The sequence below is a fragment of the Macaca fascicularis genome, chromosome 14 (genome assembly GCF_037993035.2).
Source record: "Macaca fascicularis isolate 582-1 chromosome 14, T2T-MFA8v1.1".
NCBI lineage: Eukaryota > Metazoa > Chordata > Mammalia > Primates > Cercopithecidae > Macaca > Macaca fascicularis.
The window spans coordinates 15461108-15488320 of NC_088388.1; the positions used below are offsets into that span (position 1 = coordinate 15461108).

Genomic DNA, 27213 nt, shown 5'->3' on the forward strand with positions numbered 1-27213 from the left:
ACAATCCCCCATGGAGACCAAGGGATGACTATATATATTAGAATATTACTCATCTTTTAAAAAGAAGGAAATCTTACCATATGCAACTACATAGATGAACCTTGAAAACATTATGCTAAGTGAAATAAGCCAGTCACAGAAAGACAAATACTACATGATTTCACTTTAAGGTATCTAAAATAGTCAAACTCATAAAAGCAAAAATAGAATGGTGGTTGCCAGGTGCTTGGGGACAGGAAGAGTAAGGAATTGTAGTTCAGTAGGTATAAAGTTCCAGTTATGCAAGATGAATAAATTCTGGAGATTTGCTGTAGAACATCATACTTATGGTTAACAACACCATACTAAACTCAAAATTTGTTAAGAGGGTAAATCTCATGTTATCTGTTCTTGCCACAAGTTACAAAAATTAAAAAGACTGACCATGCTAAGTTTTGGTGAGGATTTGGAAGAACTGGAACTCTCATGCACTGTTATCACTGTTGGTGGGAATGTTTAGTGATACAACCACTTTGAGAACAGTTTGGCTTTTTCCTAAGAAATTAAACGTATACCTACTATGTAATCCAACCACTTCACCTTTAGGTATTTACCTAAAAAAACTGAAAGTATATATCCATATAAAGGTTGTTCATGAATATTCACAGCAGGTTTGCTTATAATAGCCTAAAAGTGGAAACAATTAAAATCCCCATAAATAGATGAATGAATAAACGAACATGGTATACAATGTAATAATGCTCAGCAATAATGTGGAATGGATTATTGATATACACAACAATGTTAATGTTTCTCAAAATAATTATGCTAAGTAGAAGAAGTCAGATATGAGTCCATTGACATAAAATTTATATAAAATTCAAACTAATGTAAAGGACAAAAAGCAGACCAGTAGTGGCCTGAGAGTGTAGATGGGTAATGATGGGAAGGGGCACATGGGAGGAAGTGTAGTAGGTATAAGGAAACTTGGGAAGTGATGTACATGTTCATTATCTTGATTGTGGTGATGGTTTCATGAGTGTATACATGTCAAAACTTATCAGATTGCACACTTTAAATATATATGGTTTATTGCATGTCAAATCTCAATAAAACTATATTTTAAAGTTTTAGTAAATTAGAAGGGATTTCAGATACATCTTTTGAATGATGTATTTTGATAATAATGATAGACATAACAAAAATAACAAAGTAAATATACACATATGTCTATATATACAATTCCATATTTTTAAATGCTAATAAATAGTAATAAATAACAATAATCCGTGTTTGGAAAGGAATATTGAATTCCTTAGGTAATCACTTAAGACTGAAAAAGAAGACCTGAAGGGAAGGTTAGTGCCTGCTTCTAGGCACTAAGCCGATTAGCTATTTATTGAAGCACTCTGAGCCAAGAGATATTCTGGAAGGGCTTTGAAGGCAATACTTTACCTGAGCCCACCTGCTCTTTCTGAGGGAGTTATAGATTCCCCCAGGCTCTCCTCATTGGCCTACAAGAGGGCTGAAATGAGTTCCATGAACTTCATAATAATGTGAATCCATCAAACTCACCCATCTCAGCCCACAACTACCAAACACGGAGATCAAGAATGCAACTGAAACCCAGAAAACCTCTGAAGCAAACTCTAACCAGGAACTAGGGCCTGGGAGAAGGAGAAGAAAGAGTGCAGAAGGGTGGTTATCAGATAAGAGTATGTACTTTGGAGTCAGAGACCTGAAAATAGAACCTCCCTCATGTGCCACTTTCTTGTTACATCTAGTCAAGTCACATAATGTCTCTGAGTCTTAGATTTTCCTTCTTCTTTTGCTAAATGGGGTCAATAAAAATTACTTTTCATTAACATTGTTAGGAGAGCTAAAATAAAGGATTCATGTAAAGCTTTTAGCATTGTACCTAGGATATGGTAAGTGTCCACTAGCTTAAGAATTAAGTTAAAAAAATTATTTGAGAACTCGACTCCTGGAAATGTCCAGGTTTAAAGCTAATCTGGGCCCAGGAGGGTCTGTTCCAGAAAGTTCTGCAATAAAGAGGCCCAGAGATCAGCTATGGGTCCCTCTGCCCATCACTACTCACTAGGCTGTGGAGCCTGGACAAGCACCATAATAACATGAATTAATAACAGTAATTAATAACACTAAATAATGTTTATAACATTACCGAATGCCCTCCAATTATCCAAATATACCAAGTTATTGTGAGAATAAATGAGATACATGTAAATCATGTTCCAGAGTAAGTGCTCAGTAAGTATTATTTCACAGAGGAGAAGCAGGCTGAACGGCACTAATTAATCTGAAGCCACACTGCTAAGAAGTGGCAGACTGGATACTTTGGTGCCAAGTTCTGAGTTCTTTCCACAACAAAGATATGTCTAACACCCACCACAGATGTTGATGTGCTCCGAAAATATTTGCGTGACAGTAAATATTTGGAAAATGATCCTCAAGAGGCATTCTGTGGTATTCCTTCACCCCAATCTGCAGTTTGTAAATGATTACTACAAGAGCGGATATGTGATCCCAAACCTCTTGGCTATAGGTGCTAATTGTTCCCCTATACCTTTTCTTAAATATGCCCAGCCAACTCCTTTATAAAATATTTATTATACCTCCTTAAAATGAACATTGCTTAAATTCAGAAGTTGCTGTTTAATCTACACACTTCACTTTATCATGCACAACTATACACACACACACATACACAAAGCCACATTATACAATACTAGCACATAGGGGCTATAAAATGAATGCTGTTGACTGCCATCTACACCAACAGATTGGACTTTTACCTTTTCTTCACCAGATGAAAGGAAAAAGAAAACTACAATAACAATAAATTCTGGTTGAGGGATTATATAGAGTAGGCAATAGATTACAGCTAGCAACAGTGTGCATGTCAGATAGGAGCTCAGGCCTAGCTGGGTAGAAGCCTCACCCAACTACTTGCTTGCTGACCTTGAGACTATTACTCAATATCTCTAAGCCTCAAGTGCCTCACTTACCTAAAAAGCAGAGATAATAATAGAACCTACCTCATAGGGATGTCCCGTAAATTAAATCAAATAATTCCTATAGCAAGCTTATTGTTAAGTCCTGGAAGATAATAATGCCTAATAAGTGTAACTTGTTGTTGTTATTATTATTACAGTTTTCCTTGTTATTCAAAAAATCACAGAAACAAGAAGACAACAAAAAAAAGAAAGAATAAATGGATAAATGACGAAATTTGGAAAATCCCTTTGGATCAAAACAGTAGTTGTATTTGTAGACTGCTTTATAATTTTCCAAATATTCTTGCTTCACTCATCAAGTATTTATTGTGTCAGGCAATGCACTGCGTTCTGCAGATACTAGTGAATAAGACAGAGGCAATCCTTGTCCATTTATGCATTAGATCCTCAAAACCACAGTCCTATAAGGTAGATAAATCTACTTGACAGATGAGAAAACTGATGACTGAAGAAGTTACAACTTAAAAGCAGACACTGGAACCTGAAGTTCAAATATTTATTGAGTGCCTTTCACGTGCTAGGTGCTATACTAGGAACTGGACATACAGAAATGAAGCTCAGATTTAAAAAAATTGCTCTCATGTTGCTTACTTTCTAGTTGTGAGCACTAGAAAATGTCAAACACATAAAACATCTAATATGTCAGATGGTGAATACACAGAATAATAAATCAGAAAGTGGAGATGGGGAGTTCAGGTGCGATTTTGCATAGGGTTACCTGAGAAACCTCTCCAGAAGGTGCTATTGAGAAAAGACAGAAAAGATGGGGAAACTAAAGAATGATATATTTCACAGGGGTCCATTTAGGGTCTTCAAGAAGCCTTTGATTTGCTCAGGGCTTTCCTAACGGCCTCTTTTACCTCCTTGTTTCTCAGGCTATAGATAAGGGGATTCAGCATTGGGGTCACCACGGTGTAGAGCACAGACACCACTCGGTCTCCCTCAGAGGACTGGCCTGTGTTGTCTCGCAGGTACATGAAGATGAGGGTGCCAAAGAAAAGAGCCACGGCAGTGAGGTGGGAGGCGCAGGTGGAGAAGGTCTTGGCCCGGCCTCCAGCAGAGCGGATGTGCAGGATGGCCACGATGATAAACAGGTAGGACACCAAGATCACCAAGATACAGACAGGCATGACAAAAACAGCAAACACAATAATCACCACTTCCTGAGCGTAGCTGTCCCCACAGGAGAGTTTTAATAGAGGAGGGAGGTCACAGAAAATGAAGTTGATTTCATTGTTTCCACAAAAGGAGAGAGTGAAGGCTGTGACCGTTCGAACAAAGGCACTGAAAAAACCAGCAACGTAAGCCCCAGTGACTAAACCCCAGCAGGCCTTCTCGGTCATGATGGTGACATAAAGCAGGGGCTGGCACACGGCCGTGTAGCGGTCATAGGCCATGATGGCCAGGAGGTAGCAGTCGATGGAGGCAAAGAAGGTGAAGAGGAAGAACTGAGCTGCACAGCGAGCCTGGGAGACGGTTGTGCCGTTCTCCCACAGCACAGCCAGCATCTGAGGGATGATGGTGGACGCGTAGCAGACGTCCACCAAGGAAAGGTGGCTGAGGAAGAAGTACATTGGGGTGTGGAGCCGACGATCTCCGCGGATCAGAAGGATCATGCCTGTGTTCCCTAATGTAGTGGCAAGATAGAAACTCAAAAATACGAGGAAGAGAGGAACCCTCCACTGGAGACGTTCAGTAAATGCAGTAAGGAAGAACTCCGTCACTACGGTGTAATTCCTTTCAGCCATCCATCCAGTGGTTCACCTGCAACGGCTAAGACAAGAGCCAGAGGAGGGGACACCTCAAGAGAAGTTGAAATGATTTCAAGTAACAAAGCTTTAAATTGAATGTCTTACATGTTGGCATTCAACTTCAACACACTTTTCAGTCAAAGATAGATATAGACAGATAGAGAGCTCACTCACTGTAACAGAAGATAAAGAGTGATGAATGCTTCTATCATAGAAAGAACAGAGAGCAAGTGGTTCCCAGACTTACAAGTCAGCACTTGTATTTGCAACTGTCCCCAATTAGCTGTTTGATCTTACACAAGGCACTTAACCTCTCTGAACCTCAATTTCCTCCTCTGCCAAAAGGGGATCATAATGCTCACCCTGCTTATGAGATAAGGTTAATGCATAGGTTAAAACAGAGGCAAAAGCACATTGCACACTGGAAAGCTAAAAGCACTCCACATATATAAGGCAGCTATTTAAAATTTTAAATGAATGTTTTAAGGAAGGAAAATTTATATTCTCTTAACAAAAACATATAAACAAAAATATCTATTAGCAATCAGCAATGGGCTCTGCTTGTAGGAATATTACTATTCTCAGTCTAACAACATGAAAGTTTAACAAACAGCTGTTACCCTAATTAGAGTTGACTGGCTTATTAAGGGTGTACATAAACACATACTCAAATGTTAACCTTGAAATCAAAAGAGCAAACGTAAGTTTTTTTAGGCACCTAACAAAGCTCCATAAACCTTGTTTGGTCATTCTCAAAGCCCCTAATAAAAACAGTAGCTTGAAAATAAACAGCATCCAAATTTGAAAGCAGAAATATTTTTGTAGTCTGGTGTTGTCTGAGTGCTGTTGGAGGAATTCAGGTTAATAAATTTGGGGGTTCTTAGTGGAGTTTTAGAACAGGGCTGTAAAGGAGGGCTTCCATAGTGTTTGAATACCTGATGTACCGGCAGCCAGACCAATACTGAGCTGATCCATTAAGGAGAATAACAAAGAAAACAAATTAGATCTGAAAGTCATGAGCTGGACACAAACTGTCCTCACCTGAATTCTACTTTGCTAATGCCCTCCTCTTTTGTTTCGTGTGTCGTCTGCCCATCACCTGCCAATCCAAAGGACACCTGGCTTCTAGTTTACCCACACTGCATGTAAGACCCTGGGCAAGTCATATTTCCTCTCTGGGCTTCAATTACCTTGTCTTTGTTCCCTTCCCATAAACAAAATTGCAGATATCCCCATAATCATAGCAACCTGATGAGATGGGGTCACTTCCAATACTTCTGTGTTTTATTCTCACTTCTAGGAGTCTCTCTCTTTCCTCTACCCCTTGACAAAGCAATATATCCCTGACACTAGTGTTTCCTTAGATTTTTTTTAGACTTACTTTGAGATAACAAGGCTAGGGGACCAGACTTTCTCCCTGAGCTTCCAATCTAGCATGAAACCTTGCTGATGTGCTTCTTATATTCGCTGTCCCAGCATCACATCCTAATTGGTTCCCGAGGTGATTCTCCAGAGGAAGGTGATTTATCTTCATATGACTTCCTAACAAGGTGTCTAATTAATATCTTTGAAAGTTTCTCTTGAATTTCAAACTTCCAAACCCCATCCCTCAGCAAGGTTCCTAGTCTTGTCTTCTTCCTGCCTTATGCCAAAAGAAATGTACTTCTTTGAAGGTTTCCTATATCTCAGTTGGGAGTTTTTTCAGGGGTTTTACCCAATGCCACCCCAGCCAGCTATGAACTGATCCCCAAAGGAGGCTTTAATAAGCATACGTTTTTGCTCCCCATTGCCAAAACATGCTGTCATTGATGACTTCGAAAGTTCACCATTTGGCAGAAGCAGAGAATGGTGCAGGTGGGGAGTCATAAGATAAAATGTTGGAGAGGCCAGAGTGGGCGGGCTGTGAACAGACTTCCACCAGGCAAGCTGAGCAAATTCTTGAGGGTAACCAACCCCTCCACCATAGCACTAGTTCTCAAACTTCAGTGCGCATAAGAATTTATCCAAAGAATTTTTTTTAAATGTGAATAGCAGTGCCCCACCTCCATAGATCGATGCAGATGCAGTACATCTGCCATGGGAGCAGTATCTACATTATGAAGAGGCATACCAGTGGATTTCCATACAGTAAATCTCCAAAAATTGTGGCAACAATGTCTTGGGATTGGGACCTCTAGGCCTGCCTGCCCCTCTGTATGTCCTGCCATAAACTAAAGTAAAATGATAAAGACATGTTCTTGCAAAGTATGATTTCTCCAAAGTCCTATCAGTGCCTTTCTTCCTCACAGGAGACACGAGATAGGGTGAATGTGATGTTTCCCTGTCTTGCAAATTTTAAAAACCTAGATACAGAAAGGACTCCGGAGCTTCTTGGCAGCAAAACAATGACTTGGACCAGGTCAGTGCTCAGTTGATCTGGAATATGGCGCTAGGCAAAAGGACCCCAGGGCAGTGGTTCTCAAGCTTCACTGAACATTAGAATTACCTGGGAAGCAATTTCTGAGGGCCAGATTATACCCCTTAACAATTGAATCAGAATGCCTGAGTGTAGGAGCCGAACACAGCAATTTTCTTAAATTCCCTGGTGATTATAACATGTAGCAGATTTGAGAACCATACCGGAAGGCTTCTACTTTGAAGGCCTTACCTTTCCCCAGGTGTCACAGGTAGACGTTCCAGGAAAATATGTTCACTGTTCTCATAAATCTGGAGACCACTGAATACTATATTCTTCACATGGAAAATCACATTACATATTAGCATATTAAAGGATCTACAAAATCCTATAATTAAGAAACCTTGGCAAACTAACACAGGAACAGAAAAACAAATACCACATATTCTCACTTATAAGTGGGAGCTAAATGATGAGAATACATGAACACATAGAGGGGAAAAACATACACCGGGGCCTATTGGAGGGTGGAAGGTGGGAGGAGGGAGAGGATCAGGAAAAACAACTAACAGGTTATTACCCATTAGGCTTAATACCTGGGTGATGAAATAATCTGTACAACAAACCCCCATGACACAAGTTTATCTTTGTAACAAACCTGTACATGTACCCCTGATCTTAAAAGTTAAATAAAAACAAAAATAAAAAAGGAAACCTCATCAACTTTTTCCTAACCCACCATTTCCCAAAAGAATTTGAGCACAGAACTTCTTTTTCATTAGCATCATACAAAACTAGAGTTCTAAGGGAAGGATGCTCCTTAGGCAGTGCAGCTCTAAAGAGGCTCAGAAACTGTCCAAATGCCAAACAGCAAAGTAGTAATTGTTCCAAGAAACAGCATCTCCTGATGACTCATCTCAGGATCTGGCTCCTTGAAGTCTCTGACTGACTCCCCCAGGAGCAATCACTCCTACTGGGAAAAGAATTAGAAGGGAGTCTGGGGGAGCAACATCATTCCAGGCGGATCCCTCAGGAACTGTGGAAGAGGAAACCACCTTGCCCTTTAAAGAATGTCTCTCTCTTTGATTGTGAAGTGGATCCAATGGCTGAGCCCCTGCAGTTCTACTATCTAATTACAGCAACCCCCTCATTGCTACCCCACATAAAAGAGACTGTGAGGCCAACAAGGCCCTGCTTTCAGGAAGCCATAGTCAAACTTAAAACAACTGGCTTATTTAAGTGGCTTCACTGAATCATTCTATAATGCATACATAGACTAAAACATTACATTGTACCCTATAAATATGTAAACACAATTATTATTTGTCAATTAAAATTTTTAATTAGAAAAAAACACTATCAGAATGATTATTAAGATGGTTCAGTCACTGTTTGGCCAGTCCCAGAAGAGAAGCAAAATGAACCTCAGAGTATAGATTGAAATTTCATATATTGTGAGTATTAGAGCCTACAAAACTGAAGTGAAAGAGGTTTAGATTTTTTTTTCTAAGAGCTATAGATCTGAGCAGAATTTGGAAAGGAAAATCCAACAGGAAAATCCAACAGCAAAGACCAACTTAGCTGCTTACTGTATGCCAATTCACTCTTCTAAGAGATGATAGATGATGATAAATCAGACGATAGATACAATTGATAGTAGATAGATTCACAGATATATGATTAGGTAGATAGATGATAGATGATAAATGGATGATAGATAATAAATAGGTAGATGATTGATAGAAGATAGATAGATAGATAGATAAATAGATAGATGATAGATAGATTCATTTAATCCACAAAACAATTTCATGAACTAGGTACTATTATTATCTTCATTTTAAGGAGATGAGAAAATTTAGGCACAGATTGTTGAAGTGGACCACTAATAATCCCACAGTAAGTGGCAGAGCTAGAGTTTCACCCATGTGGTCTGTCTGCGGAAGGCACACTCCTAATTCCTTTAGTATATTGCTAACTCTCGTGAAGATGTCTCTGAACTCCACGTTTGGGAATAATTGAGGGGTTCTTCCTTCTGTGCCTGTATTTACCTTGTAGCTTTTTAGGAAGAAGAGAACTCAGCTAACAGATGAGACCTAAGTCTCAAAGTGAATAGATTGTGGTAGGAAATTCTTGGGGCACTTGACCAGGCCCTCGCTCCTTCTACGAAGTATCACCATGGCCACTGGTGAAGGGCCGGCCTTACCTTTCTAACCATAGCCGATTGGATCAGAAAAAGATCCGAGATGACTTTATTTCAAGGGATAATCCTCTCTTCTTCCGAAAAGATCTTTTCTTGAACTACTTTAAGTGTTCCTTATAGCCAAGAAGTCATGACTTGTGGCCTGGAGGAACTAGGACATATGTAAGGAGGACGTATCTTCAGCTCTTGCCCCGAAATTCATCTTCACTATCTTCTTCCATCCAGACTTAGGTGGATCTCATGCCAGTTCAAAGCTGAGGAACACCTAGTGCCTATAAATTCACTTTAGAAGGACTTTGGAAGGACTTATCCTACTGCAAACGTTCCCCTCTGAATTCATCATTGGTGTCCCTGCCCTCACTTTACATATTGTAGAACTGCAGAATTTTTTTTAGGCTGTGATAAGATGCTGGAACTGAAGGGGGAATTAGAGGTCAAATAACCCAGGCTTTTCAATTCACAGATGAACAGGCTGAGGCTTCCAAATAGGAAGATGTTTAATGATTACATCAGTAGTTAATTTGATTCCCAGTCTGTGACTTTTTAATGCCAAACTGGTTAATCAGCACTTTACACAGTGATCCCTTATTGCTCTTAAATATAGAAGGGGCCTCAAATAAAGATGACCAAATAATTAAGTGCATTAATCTTAATTCAGTTCTATGCATATCTGTGCTTCCTCCAAATCCTCTCAGAGGTGTGCAATCCTGAGGTGAGTGCCCTCCATTGCTTCCCCTATAAGATTTCTCCAAGTGTTTTCAGAGCCTTTATGTCTGAATTTTCCAGAATGATGAAGCCAGAAGGAACTTTGGAATCCAGTGCACCTTCTCATTTTACAGATGTGGAGAATGAAATCCCAGAGGAAGAATGACCTACGGTCCCTGGGTTTCTTAATGAGAATTTCTTAGTTGCAAGTGGCAGAAGCCCATTAGGTAACATGGCTTGAACCCGTAGATGAATTCACTACATGATTCTCAAAACTGTGGGGAGGGGAGGAAGGGATGCAGCTAAGTCTCAGGCACAACTGTGACCAACAACTCCCATGACACCAAGAATTTCTCTATTGTCTAGAACTGTTTCTGACTCAATGTTCTTGTTTTTAACAAAGTAGAAAAAAATATCCACTAGTTGTTTCTACTCTTCACATGTTCTTGCTTTTTGCCACAAAGAAGATGAAAAGTCACGTTTTTAGGTTCCAACTTAAAAAAAAAAATCCCAAGGAAGAACCCAGATGTTATGTGGCAAAAAAAAATGGGGCACCAAGATTGGCCCAATGTTGATCAGTTTCCAGTCAGTGAAGACCAGGAAGACGGGATATACAGGGAGATGTAGTACTTGCATGACCCATATGGTTAGAGTAAAGAATGGAGTATTTCCCAGATAAGAGAGAATGCTGTTCTGGGAACACAAAAGAATAGATTTTTACCACACAACGGTAAGAAGAATCAGAGAAATTCCCACTGCACCTGTGCTTCAGAGAACCCCACAGAGATGTTGGCTGAGCAGTGGCTGAGGGAGGCAACAGGTGGCAGAGTGAAAAGCATGTTGGCCACTAGAGTCTAAACAGTTTCTGTGTACATCCTATCTGCCATGAACAAGGCATTGGGAAGACAATGGCTGCTTGATCATTTTTTAAGCTTAAGCCTGACGTCTAGGGCCAATGTAAGATGCAGAAAATGTGTCTCTGGCCACTCCACCTTCCTTGGCCTTAGCCATTCCCATAATTCTGTTTCCAGGTTCTCAAGTGCTCTCTCTCCATCTTAACCCATGCTCTGAGAGAGGTCTCAGACATTTCCCTTCTGAAGGAGATGACTGGCAATGCTTTATGTGAAATCTCTTCTCAAATAATTTAAAATTTAACAGGGCTGAAGCCTAGATAGAAAGAATCTGAGACCACAGAGGGACTCATAATTCTCTTAATCAACCTGCTCCCCCATTTTTCAGATGGAGAAATTGAGATACAGAACAAGGAAACTGTTTTATGGAAGGACACTCAGCTGACCGGGAACCATCACCACCCAACATTTCCTATCATATCCTATAGTCTCCAAGAAAAGGTCAGGCAGACTAATTTAAAGCAAAGAAAATTTAAACAAAGAATAAGGATTTAAGATGGACTCACGCTCATTCTTGGCTACTCAAAAATCATGCTGTATTGCTCATATCCACTGCAACCAAAATAAAGTAATATCTGCCAACTCGCACTTACCAGGGAAGAACTGTGGCTTTTCTTCTCCCCCTCTTGTACCAAGTAGTATGGTCCCCAGAATATCTCATTCGTGTTTGGGGCAGAAAAGGCTGGGAGGCCCTCCTGAGGCCCACTAGAAAGGTCATGCTACCAACAAGTCCCTTCTTTGACAGCTCCTGAGGACCTGGATCCTGATAGTGGAGTTCTCCTTGAAGGGCAGCGTGTGTTGGCAGACACTTGAGAAAGGTAATGGGAGGAGCAGGGCTGAGTGCATGGCATGAGACCAGGCAGGATGCAGATGGGTGCTACCATTGCTGTTCCCATGTGAGCTGGATGTCCAAGGCTTCTCTTCAGAAGACCTTGTTATTCTCCTTTTAGGTACTATAGCTACATTCAAAACATCCCAGTAGATGGTGTTTCCTGGTTTCAGTAACCTGGATTTCCCTTAAGCATGTATATCCAAAAGCAGATTTTTTAAAGCTTGAGGCATAATTGCTATATTAAAAACTTACAGTTATTTAATATATATATTTTGGTGAGTTTGGATATACACATATCATATATCTGTCATCTCCAAAAATTTTCCAATGTTCTTTTGTGGGTTTTCTTTTTTGTTGTTTTCTGGGTTTGTGATTTTGGGTTTGGTTGCTTGATTGGCCTTTTGGTGGTAAGACTATTTAGCATGAGATCTATTCTTTTAACATATTTTAAAGCATTCAATATATTGTTAACTATAGGTATTATGTTGTACAACAGATGACCAGAACTTACTCATCTTGCATAACTGAAACTTTATGCTGATTGAACAATTCCCCTATTTCTTCCTCTCCCCAGTTGAGACAATCACCATGCAGCTCTCTGCTTCTATGAGCTTGACTTAGGTTGGTGCAAAAGGTATTGAGGTTTTGCCATTGAGAATAATGGCAAAAACTGCAATTCGTTTTGCACCAACCTAATATTTTTAGACACCTCATATAAGTGAAATCCTGCAATATTTGTCCTTCTGTGACTTGCTTATTTAACTTAGCATAATGTCCTCTAGGTAAATCCATGTTGTCAAAAATGGTAGGATTTCCATTCCAGAATTAAAATAACTGAACTAAAAGAATCACAGGTTTTTTTATTTGAATGAGTTCAACACAAGATATAGCAGAACATAAGAAAATATTGACACCCATTTACAATCAGGTAACTTCCCTATTGTCAACTTTTCTTAAAAATATCCTAATTGAACCCCGACTCATCTTCCATACCTAAATGGAAAGCATTTTTTAACTTTTCCTGAGCTCTATTTATAGACGAAAAGGTAGATAATGTTCCATATACAACATGGGGTTTCATGACCACTAGTTCCTACAGTCTTTTCACTTAGCCTTTCCTTCTTGAATATAAATCTGCAAATACTTGTTTAGAATTTAATCAGAAGGAGGCATTAATTTTTTTTCTTCTACCTGGCAACTTATTCTCTTAGTAGCCCCTTTCCATTCATTGTGTACTTCCCGACTTCTGGTAGATTCTAAGAGAGCAAATAACTCCTTAGTACACTGCTTTTATTCACACAGACGCAATATTGTCTTTTACAACCAGGGGGGAATTTCATATCACTGATTCAAGCTTTCTAACATTTCTTTAATATTTTTTACACCACCTGTAACACAATTGACACATATACTATTTATCAACCATCCCTCTTAGTGAAGCTATAAATTTTAAGCCTGGGTTTCCACAACCAGAGAAAAAGCTATTAAAGGGATAAAATATTTCTTGTGAAAATTACAATATGTACTTTAATATATCCTGTCTTCTAGAATAAACATAATGTCTTTAAAGATTCAGATGTGTTTTATTTTACTATAAGTAAACTTCCATTGAATATCCTTTGGCTACCTGCATGCTGAGTCTCCCACCTTTCACATATCTTCTTCCCATTTAAAGTCTTGTAACTGGAATTCCATGTTTGACACAGCATTTTTGTCTGGCTGAGTTTAAAATCATCCTAGGTTGGTAAGATACTGTCACCCTCTCCCCACCTTTCCCCTTCCACAATTGTTTACATCATTCACATACAGGGGATCCTGGGTTTGTTGTTGTTGTCTTGGTTTTGGTTTTGGGGTTTTATTTATTTATTTATTTATTTTGTAATCTAGGAGACGGAAAAGAAGTTTGAGTTCCAGGTATAAAAATTTGTTTAAATGAAGAAAATATTAATAGGTGGGGCCTATTCTCTTCCAGTGCCTTGGGTTTGATTGAGACAAGTCCCCTGTGATTAGAGAAGTAAAGATCAAGAACAGACAGATTTTGTGAGGCTTTGGATGTGGGCTGAGCTGCTGGAGAGTGTACGGACCCAGGATAGGCAAGGACCACCCTCCTGCCTATCCCCATGTGGAATGCAGCAATGTTCTGCCTCCCCGAGGGAAAAAGCTTTGAGAACACAGACAGTCAATGTCTATGATACAGCCACTGAGCACGCCATTATGGGCAGTGGGAAGGTATAACTTTGCTAAGTGGATTTTTAGTCATGCCATATGACGAGAGACAGCTGTAATAGATAGGGAAGAAAAGAACAGGGCATATATCCCCAAGTGATAGCAATTGACTGACATGTTATTGTAGGCATTGTTTAGAAGTTTGTGTGAGGCCTTCTTGAGACCTACAAACAGAATATGAAGGAATACCTTAGCAGGGTCAGCTTTACTAACCGGATCATCAAACGACCATAGTTTGATCATTAAAAATAAATGTAATCTAAATATTGAATCCTAAGTGATGATATAATTCTGAAGTGCATAGAAGTAAAGGGTACTAATGCTGATGTCGGTAACTCACCTTGAAATGAATCAAAACAAGGTAGTTTGATGAGTGAATTGATTGATGAATAAACTCCCAGATAGATTACATCTATGTAACCAAGTAAAGATAGCAAATATTAGCAATTACACAATCTCAGTACTGTGTATAGGAAATTTACTACACATTATTTTTAACATTTCTATACGATGAAAATCTTTCATTAAAAATTTTGCAAAAAAACTACTCTTATAATCACGGACAGGTGAGGTGTGTCATATTTGGATTGCACAGGATTTAATTTCAAATCCTTTTGTCACTTGTCCTGGGAATCAAAACTCCCACTCCAATCTCTTTTCAGATTGACTTTCCTCGTCTTCCTTCCTCTCCCTGGAGCTAAAAGTTCTGGTTCTTTTTTATACCTAGTACCATAATATATTCATTTAAACATTGAGCATGCTATAAATAGTGAGTGTCCAGAATGCTGACACTACAGAGTAGGTGGTTCTTGGGATTTTCCAAGTTTGGAGATGGTTAGGACAACTTGGCTCTATTGAGAATTTTTCTCAGGGACTCCTTCACTTCCTTGTTCCTCAGGCTGTAGATTAGAGGATTCAACATGGGGATGACTGCTGTGTAAAGCACAGACACTACCCGATTCTCCTCCAAAGACTGGCCCGAGTTACCTCTCAGGTACATGAAGATGAGGGTACCAAAGAAGAGTGACACAGCAGTGAGGTGGGAGGTGCAGGTGGAGAAGGTCTTGGCCCAGCTTCCAGCAGAGGGGATCCTCATGATGGACACGATGATAAACAGGTAGGACACCAAGATCACCACCATGGAGGCAGGGATGACAAAAATGGCGAACACAATAATCACCACTTCCTGAGTGTAGCTCTCCCCACAGGTCAGCTTTAACAGAGGAGGGAGGTCACAGAAAATAAAGTCAATCTCATTGGTTCCACAGAAGGAGAGAGTGAAGGCTGAGACTGTCCGCACCAAGGCACTGAAGAGACCAGCAACATAAGCTCCAGCCACAAGACTCAAGCAGATCTGCTGTGTCATGATGGTGACATAAAGCAGGGGCTGGCACACAGCCAAGTAGCGGTCATAGGCCATGAGGGCCAAGAGGTAGCAGTCGATGGAACCAAAGAAGGTGAACAGGAAGAACTGGGCAGCACAGCGTGTATAGGATAAAGCTGCTCCATGCTCCAGCAGCACTGCCAGTGTCTGGGGGACAGTGACAGATGAGTAGCAGATGTCCATGAAAGCGAGGTGACTCAGAAGGAAATACATCGGGGTGTGGAGCCGGCGATCCATGCGGATCAGAATAATCATCCCTAAGTTCCCCAATAAGGTGATGAGATACATAAATAAAAACAAGAGGAAGAGAGGGAGTGCCCATTCAGGATTCTCAGTAAATGCAATAAGGAGGAACTCGGTCACCAAGGTGAGGTTCATCTCTGCCATGATGCCAGTGGTCCCTGAGACATGAAGAATGGGAAGCAATTTAGGAAACTGCAAATAGGATTTACCTGTATTTCTTGTTTACACTTATTGAACATGTACTCTGGACAAAATATGCCAGGTGTGGCAGGCGCAGTGGCTCACACCTGTAATATCATCACTTTGGGAGGCGAGGCAGTCGGATCACTTGAGCCCAGGAGTTCAAGACCAGCCTGGCCAACATGGTGAAACCCCATCTCTACTAAAAATACAAAAAAAAACTAGCCATGCATGGTGGTAAGCACCCGTAATCCCAGCTACTCAGGAGAATGAGGCACAAGAATCATTTGAGCCTGGGAGGTCAAAGCTGCAGTGAGCTGAGATGGCACCACTGCACTCCAGCCTGGGCGACGGAGTGAGAGCCGAGAGAGAGAGAGAGAGAGAGAGAGACAGAGAGAGAGACAGAGAGACAGAGAGAGACAGAGAGAGAGAATGAGAAAATGAGAAAATATTCAGCCTTTACCATGTGCTGAGCTCCAGGAGCATACGCTCTGACCAGGGAAGGCAGACAGGAGACAGCTGTCTCTCTAAAGAGAGAGAGAGAGAGAGAAAGAGAGAGAGACTCAGGACCCATCAAGGGAGTCCTGTGGCATAGAGTCATCTTAGCATGTTGACAAAACAGATACAAGTAAACATTCTCAGAAAAGGGGTGCACATTCTCCCACCTCTGTTGCTAAGTAGCTGTGTGAACTCTGCAAGCCAGACAGCCATTCTGAGCCAAAACTTCCTTATTGCTCCACTAAGTGCTGACACATGGGCTCTTGCCTACCATGGGGATATCCATGTCAGGACTCTGTCCCTTTTTCTCCATGACCACAACTCCTCCCTGATATCAAGTCCTCTTCAACTCTCACCTGGGTTAGAACAACAGCCATGGAACCAATTATTCTCCCTGTCTATATATTTGCTTCTTGCAAATTATTCCTCCTCACTGTGGTCAGAGTGATAATTCTAAGACTTTAATTTGATCACATCTGATTCCCCTGTTAAAAATCCTGCCACAGTGCCCATCATGGACAGGATAATTTTGGAGGGTCCTTGTGATAATTTAATGCATCCACATAATTTGTAAAGATCAAATCAGAGTAATTAGATGTCCACCACCTTAAATATTTGTCTTTTTAATGCTTGAAATATTCAAATTATTTGCCTCTAGCTATTTTGAAATAGGCAATAGATTACTGTAATCTAGGATGGGATATTTTTTAGACTCCTCCACATGTTGGAAAGGCCCTCTGTGAGATCTCCTCTGCTCATTTCTTCATGCTCCTTTCTTGCTTCTAAATCCTGATACCCACAGCCACACTTTACCCTCTTATGCTTCTCTCCAGACATACTGAATTATTCAAGGCTTCTCTAATCTCCCCCAGGTTCTCCTATATCTCTGCACTTTCAGCAGGACAAACCCCTTCTGCCTAGAACACCTTCTCTTTTGCATCCAACAAGTCTTTGCCAGCTCTTACCCTACCTTCAAACCTCAACCCAGATCGCACTTTCTACAGGAAAGCTCTGTCCTGTCTGCCTTCCCTGGTCAGAGCATGTGCTCCTGGAGCTCAGCGCATGGTAAAGGCTTTAAATATTAACTCATTTAATCCCCGCAACCACTGCATGAGGTAGGAACTTTTCTTATCCTCATTTTACAGATAAAGAAACTGAGAAAGAAAGGGCTTAAGTATCATTCCCAAGGTTGCATGGCTCATAAGTGGTGGAACTGCCATTAGGAACAAACCTGTACACGGAAGCTCTGTTTAGCTTATGACAAGATTTCATTGCATCACCTGATTATTCCAACAGCCCCTACTCAGAAGGTGTCCACCATTAATTAAACAAACATAAATACCAGCTCTGCAGTCTGTTAATATCTGAAGACTGATAGAGGCTTTTGAGCTAACCGTAAATTCTTTGGCAGAGTTGTAGTGCAACAGGATAGAAAGGACATTGGACCATCTTTAAAGCATAAGACTTTGGCAGCTATGCTTGTGTCAGACTGACCTATTAGAAAAAAAAAAAAATGATAATTAAAGGAAATTGGATCCGGTGATCTGAATGGGGCGGGAACCAAGAAAACCAGGTCAGTTTCTTCACCTAAATTCCACATCTTTACCTGGCAGGTCCTCTTCTCTCTTTGTCCACTATTTTTCCTTAATGTCTAAAAGGTCATTTCTCGCCCACTGCTTGGAGAAATCCTAAGGGTGTAGGGTCAAAATATTGTGCTGAGCATCAGGAGGTCTGGATGGTTCTGGTTGCTCTCCCAGACCTGCTCAGTTATAATGCTAAGCAAATCTCCTGGAGCCAGTGTCCTCTTCTCTCTTGCATTCTTCACACACATGCACACACAATGTGTGAATCAATATGGGGACAATAATGACTTCACTGCCTGAAAGTCAGTCCCTGGACCCTACCATCCTCAAGATCCTTCTAGCCAGTTCTTTTCTGCCAAAGATGCCATTTTATTCTTTCTGTTTCCAGATCTGCAAAATCTGATTAGGATGTATTCTTCACTCTGGTTTTTGTTCAATTCCAGGCAGGGACAGCAGAGATTGTGGAACAGCCTCTTCCTGTGGGCTCCCAGCTCCAACAGAAATCTCTTTGGAGAAGACACTAATAATTGCTACAAAAGCTCTGAGGTCTCCAATCAATGGCTAAAGTGGTCTCTAAGGAAAGGCAATTATTGCAAATGTGGGTTTCTCACTAGGCACCTAGTCCCTCTCATAGGAGGAGAAAAGACTTTCTTCCTGGTCACGGTTCTCAAAGCCCTGCCATACACCCACTGAGTGGGGTTTAAAAGGCCTGAATCCTAGCTCTGCATGGTCCCTTGAGGAGTCAGATGTATCTAACCTTAATTTCTTCCATCAGAACAATGTTAGAAATTATGCCCATTGCCACCCTCATCACTGTGGCCATATCCTGGAAGAAGAGTGCTTTGGAAACACAGGACTTTGCTCTACATTATCCAGGAAGGCCAACTGGGCACCCTACACAGAAACCTCAGCAAGACACATCTTGTCTTCTGTTTGCCCTCTCTGGGAGTCAAGTGCCTCATTAAAATCTCTCCCTTTTCTTCCTTTAAATGCAAATGAAAACATAGTGAAAACAAAAGCCTGAGATGTTGCCCAGAGGAGAAATTGGCAAGTTCGTCTTATTGGCCGAGCTTTTGCCAGCTCTCTACATCTGCGACACAATAGTATTGTTTTAGCCACAAATTCACAGGCATTTTGTTAAGTCATTGAATTTCGACATGTCTCAATTCAAAAAAAAGAAAATAGAAAAACAGAATAATTGCCCTCTTTGACAATTATGATAACCAAGAGAAAATGGAACCATGTGGTTGATTGACTCGTCACTGTGCTAAGAGTTCTAAATGAGAGCAAGAGATGTGAAATGAAACAAAAAGACAACACAATGTCTACCGATGAAGAATGTGCAGCCTAATAGGTGAGATTCTTATCCATTCTATAAGATAACAAGTACGAAACTCTCAAGCAAGGAGTAGGTATGGTACTATGGCAATAGTAGTATTAAGGGAATACTATTCCCTCTACTATGGGGATAGTAGTAAACAAGCAACGAGTAGGTAAGGTACTAGGGCAAGATTACTTACAGGTAGGGTAAACTGGGGAGGGCTTCCTAGAGGAGGTGGACTTTGTCAGTTTGGACAGAAGAGAGAGTGGGAGAACGATGGGCAAATCTCTTTAGGAAAGGGAGGGTCAGCACGACCAAATGCATATGGGCAGGAGAGCCCAAGGGCTACTCCAGGGACACTGAGTGACACTGCTCCTGACCTTGAGCCTGTCCACTACCATCTGACTCCATTGATTTCTCTGCTGAGAAAATCTTTTGTTTGTATTTCTCTTTTCCCTGTTCCAAAATCTTCCAAATCCCTATCCTACCCAATCGACTGAGATGCTAAAAATGTTTTATATATTATTGTGCATAATAATCTAAATCTCCTTTTTTTTTTTTTTTTTTTTTTTTGAGACAGAGTCTTACTCTGTCACCCAGGCTGGAATGCAGTGGTGTGATTTCCAGTCACTGCAACCTCCGCCTCCCAGGTTCAAGCAATTCTCATGCCTCAGCCACCCTAGTAGCTGGGATTACAGGGTGCACCACCATGCCCAGCTAATGTTTTGTATTTTTAGTAGAGTCAGGGTTTCACTGTGTTGGCCAGGCTGGTCTTGAACTCCTGGGCTCAAGTGATCTGCCTGCCTCAGCCTCCCAAATTTCTGAGATTACAAGCATGAGCCACTGTGCCCGGCCTTAAATCTTTAAGCTCTAAATAGTTTCAGTTTAGACCTTGCATTGGAAGTCCTTACATTTCATTATGAAGATATCCTTTAAGATACTTTCCTCAACAAAGGAGAAACTTTTCTCTAATAGAGAAAAATTAAGTCAGATACTAAAAGAAGTCTGAGAAGCTGGGTTAAACGAAGTGAAACAACTATCTTTACTAGAAAATTTTTCAAAGATTTTAGTATGATAATTTCCTTTATAAATCTCCAAAATGAACTGTATATTATGCAGCAGTCCTCAAAAGTATTTGACCATGGGGTGCTCAGTTAGCTCCTGTGTTGTGATGAGCACCCCACAAATTCAACAGCACAGAACAATAAGCATTTATTCTCACACTCATAGGTCTGTGGTCAGCCAGGATTTAGTTTATTTAGGCTGGGCTTGGGCTCGGCTAACTTGGCCAAGCTGCAGCTTGATTCACAATCTGTTTCAAGTGTCTCTCCTCATCTTTGGGTCAGCAAGCTATGCAGGGCATGTTCCCCTAAAAATGGCAGAATCACAAGCAGACAAAGCCCCATTACACAAGAACACTTTAAGTCTTTGCTTGCATCAGGTCTACTCGCGTCCCACCAGTCAAAGCAAGCCACATAGTCAAGCTCAACATCCCTAAGCAAGGAAGTTTATCCTACACACAGTAGGACAGGAGTAAAGTTTATTTTATGAACCATGATCCAATATTCCTATTGTCCATAAATATTCTTATTCTACCCTCTCAAATCACATACAAAATATACTCATCATCACCCTAAGCTCCCCCTACCCTGGCCTATAAACTTCAACAAATTACATCAAGATCAACGTCTAGGATCTTATGATCTCCATCAGGTCCAGGTGCAGCTCCCCTTGGTTTAGAGAATTATGAACTACAAAAACAAGTCATACATCTGCCCACAAATACCCAAAATGTATTGTTGAACAGGCAGAATAACCACAATAAACACTCCCATTAGAAAAGAGGAAGAATGGCAGGCACATGACAACGGTGGGTCCACAGCAATTCTGAAATGCTACTGGTAAAATGTTGCTATGCCCTCCCACCCTGGGATAGAAAATATGTCTTGTTAGGCCCTGAATCTGCTCCCTTGGCTGAGGGGGTGGGGTTCAGGGGATCAGGAAGAAGCTCCCAGCTTAGTGTTCCTTGTGGCTCTTAAAAATACCATGACCATGATGATTTTTTCATACCCAAGAGTACTTTAATCTTAAATGTAAACAGCTTTTATTTTTTAACTTGTCCCTTTTAACCAGTAATTTTTTTTCCACTTACAGTTTACTAGACAGAAGGCATTGTGAATTTTGGATAAAAGTATTGGGGCATGTGGGGAAAGCAGGGATAGTTAATGGGTACAAAATAATAGAATGAATAAGACCTAGTATGTGATAGCACAACAGGGTGACTACAGTCAATAATAATTTAATGGTACATTTTAAAATAATTAAAACAGTATACTTGGATTGTTTGTAACACAAAGAATTGAGATAATGGATACCCCATTTACCCTAATGTGATTATGATGCATTGCATGGCTGTATCAAAATATCTCATGTACCCCATAAATTTATGCACCTACTATGTATCCACAAAAAATTTTTTTAAAGTCTTACAAATATGAGTTCTGGGTCGGATTGCTTGGGTTTGAGTCCTGGCAATGGACTCAAAAAGGCATGGAGAAAAGTAAATAAAGAGAGAAAATAAAAACACTCTTTGCTAATGTACCCTGATAGTTAGTAATCAGGATGGTCTTTCCCATACAGTTCCCAAATTTAATCGTTCTTCTGCTTCCTGGCCTGAATGTACACACATTCAATGACATCGTAGTGCTTATAACAACCGTTACTTTAAGATAGCTATAAAACTTTCTGTCTACATTTTAATGAATGTAGAACACACTAATAATAATTGTGATGACCACAGGAATAGTCAACATCCCTGTGCCCGCCAAGTGCCAAGGAATATGCCACACATTCCACATATAATTTCTCACTTAAGGACAAAATTACAAATCATTCAAACAAAATATAACATTTTTAATCATATAAGGAAATACAGGAAATATCATCAGAGATAATGAAGCGTTCTTTCTCTGGATGGCAGGACTCTTAAATCTATTATGCAATTATCTCCTCATCATCTTTTCATCCAGTTTTGCTCAATGTTAATGTTCTATGGATGTTAGCCTTCCCTGTTGTTGTCATTACATAAGGGAATTTCAAATATTTATCAATATTTTCCCCCATTAAAATATGGAATTCTTTTGTTGATATTCAGCCTCTGTCTTTCATTGCTTCCCCTAGAGCCGGACTTTATGGAAAACTTCTGCCTGGAAAATTCTCTACCTCTAGGGGCCTGGTTCCATGCCTAGAATGCATGAACACCTGCAAATGATAATGAGAGCCCAGATGGCTAGTACAACAGAGGAGTTTGTTGAGTGTTTTGCAGAGCTATGAAGGTAATTAGAACAACTTGGCTTTATTAAGAGCTTTCCTCAGGGCCTCCTTTGCCTTTTTGTCCTTAGGCTATAAAATTGGAATGATCAGCCTGGGGTTCACTACTGTCTAAAACATGGTCACGGCCCTCTCCCCTATAAGGAATTGCCTACTGCTGCACACATAGACCAAAGCTGTAGTCTCAACAATCAACCGAACTGCAGTTCTGCATGAGGAAAAGGCAGAGAAACGTTGAGGAATCTTTGCCTAGAGACCTGATTTGCAGGTGTTTCGATGGGCTTCATGATGAACAGGTCAGAGAACAGGATCAAAACTAGTCTGGACAGAATCATATACAGAGCAAAGTGGAAAATCAGCAGCTGCTGGAGGAAGCTATCACCCAGTCCAGGGTCAGCAGCAATGGAGGTCACAGAAAGTGAAACATATAGATGAGAGCATGAAAGGAGAGTGAGCAGGTGAAGTGTATACACTGGATTACATTTGTCAAACGCTCTACAATATGCAGTCACCAGCTTCTGCCAGACACATCTTGGGAGTTGTGATGGTGTCATAAAGCAGGGGTTGACAGTCTCACAAAATAATCATCGGCACATCTGAAAATCTATTACTATCTAGTATTTCCAAAGATTATCAATTTCAGTCAAATAATATTCTGAGATTGTAAGTGCTAGTTTCCCACCAACGAGTCCCAAAACCACCACCCCTCAATATCCCATGCTCCTTATAGCCATTGTTTGACCTCCATGATTCAGAAAGCAGTGATTACTTGTCATATGCTTTTCTTTAGGAGTGGGCTTGATACATCATGGAATAAAGGAACTAATTGAACTTCTAATTTTTAATGTGTATTAATATGTCTGTTTTTATGCTGCTGATAAAGACATACCCAAGACTGGGTAATTTACAATGAGAAAAAGGTTTAATGGACCCACAGTTCCACGTGGCTGGGGAGGCCTCACAATTACGGCAGAAGGTGAAAGGCACATCTTACATGGTGGCAGGCAAGAGAAAGAATGAGAAACAAGTGAAAGGAGTTTCCCCTTATAAAACCATCAGATCTCATGAGACTTATTCACTACCAAGAGAACAGTATGGGGGAGACCACCCCCATGACTCATTATCTCCACTGGGTCCCTCCCGTAACACATGGGAATTACGGAAGCTACAATTCAAGATGATACAGCCAAACCACATCATAATGCATTAAAGAAATAATTATTTTGACAGCAAAGCTTTTAATTGCAAGAGACATAATGTAGAAGGATACAAGGCTTTCTTTGGAATTCCCAAAAATTCATCTTAATTTAACAGCAATCGTGAAAGACAGGAAGCAGAGAGTTTATACTATTGGGCATAAAATTCACACTGTGATAAAGAGTTGTTTTCTTACTTGAAAAAAAAATGTTATGTGTAGGCTGGAGAGGAGAAGTTCAGAGGATATCACAGTTAGATTATAGATGTCGCCCGGATCCTTAAGAAGGAGTCAATGCCCCAGTACTCCCCAAACCTGGGTGAGGGAGTCTATAAATGACACAAGTCCTCAACTCATTTTTAGAAGCATCTGAAAAAAGGGATACTTATGCCTCACTTCCTAGGATAATTTATGGCAAGCCATCTAGAGATTCTCTGCATCCACCATGGCAGCAAAGCAACATGCCAAAGTGGTTGATGGAGGTTTCTAAGCAGAGGGACAAAGATAATTTCACAGAATCCTGGCACCTCCATATTAAAAACTGAGAGGGTTCAAAAGCCAAAGGAACCTGAGGGCCATAAAAAGAGAATGCAGCGTATATGTTTCTTAAAAGAGAATCCATGGCTTGATCATGGATGGCAACAGCAGATGGGAGCAATGGCAATAAGAACCAGAAGAAAAAAAAACAAAACAGCTTTCTTTCTACAGAGAACAGTGAGAACAGGGAAATTAGTTATACTAAATGTCCCATTCTGATGCCAGTGTCATACGTAAAGCCCCTGAGAATTTAGATCACATCCTGGAAAAAGAAGGGAACAAAAAGGAGGAGAAGAAGGGGGGAAATGAGAAAAAATTTTGAATTGACGGTTTAAATCCTGAATGGGTTATGTTTAAAACTGAAAGTGACTGAGTTGCCTTGGTTTGGAAAAGATTCATTTTACCTTCGGTGGAAAAGACTGAATTCAGTTAAAATGAAATTTTAAGAAGTTATTTTTGTTGCACACCTGTATTAAGACTGTAAATTATAAACCCGCTACACTTCCCAGAGTTTAAAGCAAAAAATGCCACCAGGGGGAAAGAGAACCATGAAAAAGTTAAGAGGCACGAAAGATAGATATCTGCTCAATAAAAGTTCTAAGAGAATATAAAAAGAGGATGATAATATTTTTTAAAAAGGAGGAAATTTCTTTGAGCTTAAAAACAAATCTTAAGCCTTCAGCTCCAAAGAGCTCACCAAGATTCTAATACCAGTACTGAACAAAACATACTTCTGGACTCAAGGATTAAAAGAATCCATTACATGTTTCTGGAGAGGGGAAAAAAAAAACAACAAAGCAAGTGACCTATATGAGAGCAAGACTGCCATCAAATTTTGCAACCACTCTAGTGAATATTGGAAGCCAGAGGAAAGAAAAATGCTTTAAAAATCAGAGAAAATTATTTTGAATTTAGAATTTAATATCCAATCAACTGTCAATCAAGTATGTGTTAATCATACAAGACACATTGTCTGACCACAATATAAGGCACACAGAAATTAATAAAGGCTAAAAAGAGTATCAACCATTTGACATATTAAAATGGCCTGCTCAGTTACACTTGAGATAATGTGAGGCTCATCCTGAAATTGCAAACTATTTAAAAATAATTGACATTGATATGTACATATTAAAACCTATGCATTGTAGCAATAACACTTAAGGGGGACAACTAGGCCAGGAAATGCATTTATTAGACAATATGGAGAACAAAAAATAGATAAAATATACACACAACCACAAGGAACTAAAGATAAATTTAAAAATTTTTGAGTAGAAAGTAATAATATATAAGACAAATTTTTTAATGGATTTGATAAACCAGGAGCTGGATTCTTGCAATACCATAGACAAACTTATTGCCAGTCCAAAGGAAAAAAAGAGGCATTGAAAAAAAGCAGAAATGCCACTAGAAATGGTTAATGAGAAAAACACAGTTTGTAGAGGTGATTTTAAATTATGAGAAGGAACACTTCACCCATACCAGATCAACAAAAAAATTAAATATGACTTGAAGCTACATATGTCAATATGGGTAAATCTCAAAGCCGTCACGTTGAACAAATTGCTGGCAATTCGAACATCAGAACAGTATGGCACCACAGATGTCAAGTTTTAAATTAAATACAAATAAACTGTTGGTTATTCTGGAGATGCAAATATGAAGTGAAAACATAAAAGCATGTATAGGAATGTTAACAGCAAATTCAGGGTAGTGGTTAGCTCTGCAGGAGGAAAAAGAACTAGGATCAGAGAGTGGAACACAAAGGATTTCAAGAATATCTTTACTGAGTTATTTTTGAAATCATACATAAAGCAAAATATTAAGATTTGACAAATCTGGATGGTGGGTACATGAGTGTTTATCATATGTCAGTTTTCATGGAATGAAATCTATTATTTTAATTCAAGTCCAATAAACTCCCAAGAAGATTTTTGCCAATGTTATTTGGTTGTCATGTTGATTGTATTGATGACTTCAATCAACAGCCTCCCTTTTAAATGCCTTTGGCAATGTGATGGCAGCTCCAGCCTTCAAGAGATAGACTCTATTTCCCCACCCTTGAACATTTGCTAGTTTTATGGTTTCACCCAACAAAATGCAGCTGAAGAGATGGTGTGCCGTTTCTGAAACTAGGCGTCAAGAGACCTCACACACTTCTATTTTGACTCTCAGACCTTTGCCATTGCCATGGGAACAGCTTGGGCTAGCCCGTTGGAGGATGAGACACCACATGGAGGAAAGCACAGTTGTTTCAGCCAAGGACCACCTACAGCCAGCCAACTCCCAAATACATGAGAAAAACCTAACCAAGCTCCAACCTGATCCACAATTGACCATAGATGCATGAGCCTACCCAGCTAAAACCAGAAGCACTAGTCACTTTATAGTCAGTTGACCCATAGACGGAACTGAAAAATTAAGCAATAATAAATGCTTATTGTTTTAAGCCAATAAGTTATTATGGCAATAGATGACTGATATATTGATAAAATATGACAAGCTGATCTAAAAGTTTATCTAGAACCCAAGATACATAAGAAAAGCAAATAAATTTTTGAAAAAGAATAATGAGATATTTTGCCCTGTCAGATACCAAAAAACACCCCAAAGTTTCAGCAATTAAAGAAATTGAGTTAAATAATACTTTAGAGTTAAAATATATCTGTGGAACAGAAAAGTACTAAAAACAAACTCAAGTAAATATAGAAATATATGAAAATGAAGTGTCAAATTCAGGGGTAAAGAAACTAATAGTATTTTAACAATTGGCATATCAAAAAATAAATTATGTGTCTGATTAATTTCACTTGAGATACTGGCCACCAGTGTCATCCATGTTGCTGCAAATACTGCATATTCTCACTTACAAGTGGAAGGTAATAAGGAAGCCAACATGTAC

The 27213-nt window shown here is 39.8% G+C and overlaps 2 protein-coding genes across 2 annotated transcripts in view; both read right to left on the reverse strand.

Annotated features, from left to right (window-relative positions):
- Window positions 1–1052: 1052 nt before the first annotated feature.
- LOC102120396 (olfactory receptor 9Q2) lies at window positions 1053–4762 on the reverse strand. Its single transcript, XM_015435287.4, has one exon. The coding sequence runs from the start codon at window positions 4760–4762 to the stop codon at window positions 3827–3829; it is 936 nt and encodes a 311-aa protein (XP_015290773.3). The 3' UTR covers window positions 1053–3826.
- Window positions 4763–13631: 8869 nt separating this feature from the next.
- Window positions 13632–27213, reverse strand: part of OR9Q1 (olfactory receptor family 9 subfamily Q member 1) — a 126163-nt gene continuing 112581 nt past the window's right edge. Inside the window, exon 3 of the mRNA XM_005577803.3 lies at window positions 13632–15822. Coding sequence (XP_005577860.3) covers window positions 14873–15822 — 950 coding nt within the window. The 3' untranslated portion in view covers window positions 13632–14872. The remainder of the gene's footprint in view (window positions 15823–27213) is intronic.